At 35.0% G+C, this 9,585-nt stretch overlaps 1 protein-coding gene across 4 annotated transcripts in view; it reads left to right on the plus strand.

Moving 5' to 3' along the window:
* MYBPC1 (myosin binding protein C1) overlaps positions 1-8,930 on the plus strand; it is an 87,182-nt gene extending 78,252 nt beyond the window's left edge. For 2 of the 4 annotated variants that reach the window (XM_047741284.1, XM_047741287.1), the window contains 6 exons: positions 1,012-1,171; positions 2,140-2,276; positions 3,910-4,096; positions 5,814-5,881; positions 7,293-7,335; positions 8,656-8,930. In XM_047741284.1, the coding sequence (XP_047597240.1) occupies positions 1,012-1,171; positions 2,140-2,276; positions 3,910-4,096; positions 5,814-5,881; positions 7,293-7,298 (558 nt within the window). In that variant the 3' untranslated portion in view covers positions 7,299-7,335; positions 8,656-8,930. The remainder of the gene's footprint in view (positions 1-1,011; positions 1,172-2,139; positions 2,277-3,909; positions 4,097-5,813; positions 5,882-7,292; positions 7,336-8,655) is intronic. The other 2 variants (XM_047741285.1, XM_047741286.1) reach the window with 2 other exon arrangements.
* Positions 8,931-9,585: the final 655 nt, after the last annotated feature.

The raw sequence follows: 9,585 nt of genomic DNA on the forward strand, positions 1-9,585 counted from the left end.
TACATGCTTCAATGTGGTTCTTTACTGGTTGCAAGATAAACTTTGAGAGATCACTATGTTTCTCAGGATGATGAGAAAATAATTGAAAAGAAAATTACTTGTTTGGGTTCTCATTCATTTATTCAAGTATCCAATAAACCATTATTTTTTGCACAGTACCTATTATGTGCCAGGTATTCTAATAGGCCCTGGAGATACAGGAGTGAAAAGAAAAGTCTTTTTTTACCTTCATGGTGTGTCCATTTCAGTGAAGGAGGTAGCGAGTAAACAAGTAAAATAGTAAATATATAATGTAATTTAAAGTAGCAATTTCTATTAAAAAAAAGAAAAAAGCCTAGCCAGGTTAAGGTGATAGCCTAGAGTGGTAGGAGGATAAACAATTAAGAAGGAGGTAATATCTGAGCAAAGACCTGGAAGGCAAATTTATTGGGTGATACTAATTTTTCTCTAGTGATTTAATGTCATCTCTTCCTCAGAATAGGTAAGTTTAAATTAAAATTCTATAATTAGGGGCACCTGCATGGCTTAGTTGGCTAAGCGACTACCTTCGGCTCAGGTCATGGTCCTGGAGTCCTGGGACTGAGTCCCGCATCAGGCTCCCTGCTTAGCAGGGAGTCTGCTTCTCCCTCTGCCCTTCCCCCTCTCATGCTCCCTCTCTCAAATTAAAAAAAAACAAAACAAAACAAAAAACTTACAAAATCATATAATTAGACTTCGTTATGCAAGAGATAGGTGACAGACACTATATACTTACGAAGGAAATATAAAGGTAGGAGTTGACATCTATGATATATGCATCTAATATGTAAATGAAGATTAAATTATACATAGTCAAGTATAAGTCTGTTGTAAAGTATAAACAAATTAAATGTATGTCATTATTACTCTCAATATAAAAATCAGTGCTATTTTTCTTTTAGTTAATGAAACATCCCTGTTATTTATTCTAATCAACAGTGGGAATAGTTGTGTATTTTTAGATGATTTTTCTCAAACTTTTTTTCCCCATAGGAATGGTTCACTGTCATTGAGCATTATCACCGAACCAATGCCACCATTACTGAACTGGTCATAGGAAATGAATATTATTTCCGTGTCTTTGCTGAAAATATGTGTGGCCTCAGTGAGGACGCAACAATGACTAAAGAGAGCGCTGTGATTGCCAAGGATGGTGAGTTAGCAGTGGACTGGTTTAAAGGGGGTTCTGGACTCAATTTCAATTTGTGAGAGTGAGAAGCATTTCCCTTTTTTTTTTTTTTTTTTTTAAGAGAGGCTTCACTACATAGGCATGGTTGATTAAATCACTGGTCTTTGTGATTAAACACAAGCTCCAGCCCCTCTCCTGCCCCTGGAATTCTGGGGATGGGGCTGAGAGTCTGAACCCACTAATCACAGGGCTGGGTTTCTCTGGCAACCAATTCCCATCCTTGGGTCCAAAAGTCACCTCATTAATGTAAAAAAGACCCCTTTACAACTCCCCTCATAGGAAATTCTAAGGATTTTAGGAGCTCTGTGCCAAAAATGTGGCCAGAAGACCAAATATCTACTTCTTATTATAAATCACCATATCACAACTAGACATCTGGAAATCTCAGTTTTCCATGACTAGATGGAAAGGCCTGGAAGAAGAGATGTGACAAATGGGAATTCAGAAACGATAAACACACATTTTTAAATTACGGTAAAAATATTCAAGCAAAATGTTCATTTTATCAGTAAAATATTTAAATTTTTAATATTCCTTTTTTTTAAAAAAAATGCAAGCTTAATTCATTCCAATTTCTGGGCTGTGGGCCTAGAAATGGCTCAAGTCATAGACATAGGAATTTGATTTCAAATTAGCCACTCTCCTTAAAGCCCTTGCTCATTGCGTTCACATTAAAGCACACTGTTGATCAAAATACTCAGACACCAAATTCTTCTCAATATTTCTTTCAGTCTCAGAGGACCACACTGGCTTTCTGTCCCAGGTGGGATTGACTGTCTCTTTGTACCCTTCAAAATGAATGTAGTATGATATTTACCCATGTTTTTACATGTTTTTTTTTTAAGCTCAGGGGAATTTTAACCATGAGTAAAGTATGCCAAGAATAATATATTCTCAGGCCAATTTGTATATTTCTCATGCTTGTTTCTAAGGTAAAATCTACAAAAATCCAGTGTATGAAGATTTCGATTTCACAGAGGCACCCATGTTTACTCAGCCTTTGGTTAACACCTATGCTGTGGCTGGTTATAATGCTACCCTGAACTGCAGTGTGAGAGGAAATCCTAAGGTACCTTCTTTTTTTTTTTTAAATCACATTAGTGAAATTTAAGAAATAGTCCCCAATTCCCTTTTTTTATATTAGACACAGTATTATTGTGGGTAATAATACAAACTGACTTTTCAAGTGTTATTGTATCATTCTCTGGGATAGGAGGAAGGTACAGCATTATGGTGTTGGTGGCTAATTAGGTCCATCATTTAAATATAGTAATAAAACCTGTTTATATTTCTTTACTAACTAAAGGATACCTATTAAGAAAAAACAAACACTTATTCTTAAAAGAGCTGAGAGGTAAGGAGATGAAAGTAGTGTCATTTTACCTGAAAAATTAGGTGGTAATGTTAATTCACCAAATTCTCTGAAACAGATTAAAGCAAATAATGATGATATTATAATGCAAGGCAGAATTTAAAATGTGCTGGGATAAGGATACAGAGCACCCAGAAAGAAGAAATCACATCTGATTGAAGAGATTCAGAAAGGTTTTAAGGTTTCTTATTGGTATTTGAAAAAAAAAAATGAAGTAATGAATGCTGTTCATAGAGGTATCTATTCCTAGGTGGCACTGTGGGAAAAGTGCCCTAGAATTTTAAAAATTGCAAAGTGGCATTTTTCCTGCATTATACCATGAGCAGGAACAGAGAAGTCAAGGAAGAAGGTAGACTGAAGATGAGAGGAAGATCCTGAATTCACGTTTAGTTGGAAGTAACGTGGATATATCCAAATGGGAGTGACCAGGAGGGAGAAGAGCAGTTCACCAGAGCTTAGGAGAAAGGCCAGGATTGTGACTCTTGATTTGGAAGCCTCCCACCTCTTGGAGCTGAAGCTCTAGAAAGGGTATCACTGAAGAAAGACAGTAGTGAGTGAAAAGGCAAAGTCGAAGGTGTAATCCTCAGTGAATGATCCCATTTGAAAGGAGGAAGGTGATAGTATGAAGGAGACAGAGAATGAAGTCTCTAGGGTCTGAACAAGGCAGAAGCATATAAAAGGTGGAAGAGAGAACATGGAGAATATACATTTACCAAAGGGAGGAGAAGACAATATGGGAAGGGAGAAGGAGGGTCAAGGGTATCAAATATAATTCAGAGGCCAAGGAGAATAGAGTCGTCTTCCTGGGTGACTGACTGGTCCTTACTGATCTTGCATTATCTGAAGTGGATCCATTCCACTGGATGATGAGTAGAGGTGTTTGAGGAGAGATAAAATGGTGGGGAGGCATAAGCAGCACATAAAGAATTAGAAAAGAATGTCAGGAAAAAGAAGTGAAGAAAAGCAGATGGTTAGGATACCCTATGAGGATTCTCTGAAAAATGCCCAGCAATATACATTCTCCAGGACGAGCTGACTTCAGGGACCTGTGGATCAAATTGGAATGCTTCTGAAGAAGCATTTGGGAAGAAAGCCCCAGAGCTGTCCTCTGAACAAGTCTGGCTTGCTTCTTCAGAACTGCTCATTTATCTTCTTGCCAAGCACTAAGTAGAATTTCATTTGAGAGAAACAATGCTCAAACAGATGTGGATTCTTCTTAGATGTATTTTCTTTCTAAGCTACTCTTTAAAATCTGATCCCCTGTTTTAATGGTCTCTTATTACAGTAGGTACTGATATGTTCTGACCTATTTACTTACTTCAATCTTCAGCCCAAAATAACCTGGATGAAAAACAAAGTTGCTATTGTGGATGACCCAAGGTACAGGATGTTCAGCAATCAAGGGGTCTGTACTCTGGAGATACGCAAGCCCAGCCCCTATGATGGAGGCACTTACTGCTGCAAAGCAGTCAATGACCTTGGGACTGTGGAGATCGAATGCAAATTGGAGGTGAAAGGTATGACATCGAAGATCTCTTGTATAGACTAAAATGAAAGAAAATGATTTGATTATTGCCCTTACTGCAAAATCCAAAGTGTTTGCTAAAATGTCTAGGGGTGACAGGGGAAGAGGAAAGAGAATTCTGGGAGAGAAGACATTATTCCATACTGCACTCACTCTGATTTATTTTCATCTCTTGTAGTTCTTATTAACTAAAGGAATATTAATTTCAGTGGAATGGTAGTGTGTGTATGGTACAGCGGGAGTAAATAAAGTTAGTGAGATATGACTTTGGTGATATAATCTATATTAGAAAAAAAAGTCTAGTGTAAAAACCCATCTAAAGAAACTGCAATTAAGGAATTTGTACTATTTTTAATTAGTTTACTATTTTGTGAAACCTTTAATATATATATGAGTAAGTTTGCTAATTTAGTGTTTACTATTGCACATATAGAATATAGCATATCCATATTATAATCTGTTGCCTTTAAAATCTCATTAGAGAATTTCAATTTATAGGTATGCATTACATTTATACTAGTTTTTAGAAGTTTTGCAACTAATGTAAACCAAGAAAACATGTAAGGATTTATGTGGTAGAAAAGTCTCAGAATAACCTGTCATCTTAATTAGTTTTTATAGTAATTGAGTTTAATTTTTATACTGAAGTTTTTTCTTGACAATCAAAACCTATTTTGGGATACCATGAGAACTCCTACAGATGTCAGAGTCACTGTTATGAGATAATGGGTGACATGATCCAAATGTCTTTTCTCTTTTTCTTTTTATATTTTATTGTTTTATTTTATTGTTTATATTTTATTATTTTATGATATCCAAAATCTTTATTTTTTATACCTGTTATGAAATTATGTTCCAAAAATCAGAAAGATAACTTTGTAAATATCTATTTAGAAAAAATAGTAAGTACTTAAGATACTAATGTAAGAAAGAGGTTTTAGTCCTAAGTCTAGTATAAGTACAATAAAGATATTTGTTGAAAAAAATTTTTTATAACTTAAAAAACTGTTTTCTTTCTGCTCTGATTTCTGTCCATCCTCAAGTAATACAGTATGGTAGATTCATGACTGAACAAGAGGAAATTTTTTTATTTTTTCCCTCAAATATAAAACAATGATATTCTTAGAAAATGTCAAATGTGACTATTGAGATAGTGTTTACAAATTTAAATATTATTTTAGCTGTTTACTAGCTCTAAATGCAGTTAACAGTTGCAGATATATCTGGTTTCTCAACTCCTAGCCTTATTATTTTCAAGGTGTTGTTGGTACTTACGTCTCAATATTTAATAAAGAACAACAACAACAAAAGCCCAGTACCAGGTCTGCATGCTTTGAAAATAAACACATGTTGCTATTGATATAAAATGATTATTTCACAAATGGTTCACCATTTGGAGTCCTCCATAGTAACAAATAATATTGTACATATAGATTATATATCCTTTATAGTAATTGTATAGTAAGTTGTATAGGGATTGCATTTAATAATACAAGTAATGTATCTTGTATGTAAGTTCATAATAAAATACCAACTGTGCTGTGTTGGTCAACACTTTTGGTCCTAAGAGTAAAGCCGAGATTGTTGATCATCAGATTGTTATCTGATAATAGGTGATTTGAATCAAGTTAAGCTGAGAAAAAAAAAAAAAAGGTAAGAATGTCAACTGAGAATAAATAAATACTGGTACAAATATTCTAATTCTACAGTGATATATCAAGGAGTAAATACCCCTGGACAACCAGTCTTCCTGGAGGGGCAACAACAGGTTTTAAAAGTTCATATCCCACTGGATATTTCTACTTTCTGTTCCATTCCTCTTACATGAAATCGCACTTTGCATGTAAAGCTTGACTTTCTCATTTGCTTTTCATTGTATTTCTTAGCAGCTCATGGCATACGGTGTTTATGCCATGAACAGGAAGGCCAAATTATTCAAGGATATTAATTAATGTAGGCACTGTGTTTTGTCAGGAAACTAAGTGCCATACCACACATCTCCATAAATAAAGCCAGAAAGCTGCATTTGAAGATGACCTCATGGTAGACATCAGATGATTAAAACTTGGGACTCAGTGACAGTTCTTTAATATTTTCATTTTTTGAATGTAGAGAAATATGATCTTCCTTTAAGATAGTTTTCATTATAGTTTTCTTGGATTCATGTTAAAATTCAGAAGACTAACATTTTTAAATTGTTAAGTGGTAGAAAAGTGTTCTGGACATTTTTGTTGGAGAGAGGACACAATTAAGAATATTTGGAAATCTTTGGATCCAATATTTAGAAACTTTCATAGTTAAGATTTCCAATGAAAAACTTACCAGTAGAGTGTCTGTGACCCATCTATCTGTTGGGCACTTTGGATATTTTCATAGGATCAAAATTATTTCATATATTTATGAACTTGAAAGAAAATCCCAGGCCCTATTACTAAGTGTATTAAGCAATAAATGAGTCCTATCCTCTATGTATAATACACCCCCATTTGGAAGAATGAGTTAAGTTTTTTGGGCCTGGGTAAGCAACCTGATGTAAACTCTAATGATGTAAATCATTAGATGCCTGAGTTTACAATTCCTAGAGATAATGTCAGCTTACAAAAGATGACAGAATTAGGGCTCTTTCTTTAAGGTTTAGTAGATTAAACATAGAGTCACTTTCTAGTCTAAATTTGTTTAAGCCTTTTGTTTATTTAGATCATATATAATCAGTTCAGAATACAATATTACAGATACGCTAGTGTAATAGACCTACTTGATAATTTTGCCTTGTAGAATTTCAACATATATATATGTGCACTAATGCTTTGTCTATTGTCTCTGTTTTTCTTTTGTTGAAAAACACAATATATATATGTTGTAGGTTTTTTTTTTTTTAAGCTAATGGTTTGGAAGCTCTTAGCATAAATATTCACTGTACAATCAGATTGGCTTTGTCACCTGTTCAGGCAAAGTGGTTGTGCATATTAATAAATGTTTTACATATTAATGATCCTTTTGAAGTGACTGGATCCCTGCCCTTCATTCCACGCGCTTCTATTTTCCTCCATCTTTCACATGACTAAGGATTAATGAAATCACCTCATCGTAATTGTGACTATAATTTCATCCAACAAGCACTCAACTTTGTTTTTAGAACTTTATTAATGCTTACAACTTCTCTCTCTCTTTCTCTCTCTTTCCCTTAGTCGTAGCACAGTAAGGATTTTTGAATGTATATTACCATCTAAGGTAAGCTTTCATATGGTTTTGGCATATGAAGCTTATGACTATCATAAGCCATACAAAGCCTGTGGAGTATGGCATGATTTTCATTATGTAATCCAATGAAAATAGACTTTTTAAAATCTCTAACTTTGTAGTTTTAATTTGTATTTAAGTATCTTGAAATTAACAGCTAGTACTTATTCATCACAACAATCTCCTGTTGACATGGAGCAAGTTGCTGAATGCAGTTGAGCATGAATTAAAGCATTTAATGTGGATGAAAATGATACCCAAGCATTCTGGACGCTTTGCATCAAGGAATGGACATGTACATAAGTGGCATCATTTCTACCAATATGTGATTTGAATTTTTTTTTTTTAAAAAGGAGAATGACTTTCCCAAATTTGCATTAAATAAGTTTTAAGAATGTTCAAATGGCATGCTGTTTTTGCCTGGACGTGAATTTATTAGTAAGTAGTAAAGCACTTCCTTAAAGGACCAAGAATTTTTATGGTTTCATGGATTCTCTTGTGAGGGATATTTTTTTTAATGTAATTTAGAAACCTAGAAGGTAAGTTTGAAATATTAGTAGGTGTTTCATCTTCAGAAGGTATTGGATGGATTTTACTCTTTTTAACAAAATCTTCCCAGTTTTTGCACTTTTGACAGGATATAAATAGCCAAAGTTAGAAGAGTGGTCCCTTTTTTCTTATCCAGTGTGCTTGAATAGGAATTCTTTGTACTTAACTAAAAAAAATATTAACAAGGGCATCTGATTCTTGATTTCTGCTCAGGTCATGATCTCAGGGTCATGAGATACATCCCCACATCTAACTCCACACTCAGCGCAGAGTCTGCTTGAGATTCTCTCCTTCTCCCTCTGCCCCCTCCCCCTGCCCATGCTCTAAAATAAATAAATAAAATCTTAAAAAAAGAAAAAAAAATACATTAACAAACAGGAAACAGATCTTTCCACTGATTCATAACATGGCTTGCATTTATCTGCCATTCAGTCAGAAGGCTTAAATCATCTGTAGAAGAATCCTAAAACCTCTCCAAGAACAATAGATACTTTCCAACCAGTCAGGAATTTCAACTAAGATTGAATAATAGCAGGGAACAAAAAACTGCTGTGGGTCTGCTGGGAACTTGCTTTCCCTTCTAGTTGCCAAGTGCTTTAAATTTTAAATGTACTAAACCCAGAAGATTTCCAAGTAGGGGCTGAATGAATCTTTGTAACTAACTGGAACGTAATTAGTCACATTTCTAGTCAGGAAGTAGTATTTGAGTCATCTTTCATGTAGTCAGTTTTGACTTTGCCTTTTCCTCTCTGTCCTCTCTAGGTGGCCTTTCCTTCTGCAGGCTCCTCTTGCAAGGTGTGCCTCCTAACATAATTGATTCATATTTGCGAGACTTGCAATCAAGCAATCCCGAGGAATACTAAGGGCATGGGCCCTGCCTCCCTACACGCCACTGCTTTGAAATCTGGTTGCAATGAGAAAGCATTTTCTGTTTTTCTACCAGGCACGCAAGTGTGGTCGTTTTCTTTCCTCCTGATATTGAAGAAAAAAAAATGTTTGCACGGATTGCTTAATTAAAAATTGCATACAAAATTTCATTTGAAGTAGATTTTTGGTCATTATTGCCTGTGCTTGGTCACTGTACTTTACCAAAAAAAGCAAGCTATACAATTAGCAAAAGCAGTCGTTTTAGTTTAAAATTGTAGGCTATAAATGCTTTATTTTTTACAGAATAAAAACCCATTGTATGGGGTGCCTGGGTGGCTCATTTGCTTAAGCGACTGCCTTCGACTCAGGTCATGATCCTGGAATTCTGGGATGGAGCCCCATGTTGGGCTCCCTGCTCAGTGGGGAGTCTCCTTCTCCCTCTGACCCTCCCCGCTTTCATGCTCCCTCTCTCTTATTCTCTCTCTCTCTTTCTCTCACTCTCAAATAAATAAATAATATTTTTTTAAAAACTCACACACATATATCGTAAATACAGCACAGTCAAATTCTGAAAACCCATCTTTCTCTTGAAAACCCACTCTTTTTTTTTTATTTAGGAGATTTTTCTAAGCAAAACAGGGCTGTTTTTTCACACAATCCTGCTTAATACCAGTGGATCTGTACCCTTTCCCATTTGAATTCACTGCAAGACTTCATAAAGTCTTTCAGGTGAGTTTTCTCAATGGAAGGGAAAATGTATTCAATAAATGGTACAATAAATTTGAAGTGCTTATGATGAAGTGACAGAGTGCTCATTTATGTGTC

The sequence above is a fragment of the Lutra lutra genome, chromosome 8, assembly GCF_902655055.1.
Source record: "Lutra lutra chromosome 8, mLutLut1.2, whole genome shotgun sequence".
Taxonomy (NCBI): Eukaryota; Metazoa; Chordata; class Mammalia; order Carnivora; family Mustelidae; genus Lutra; species Lutra lutra.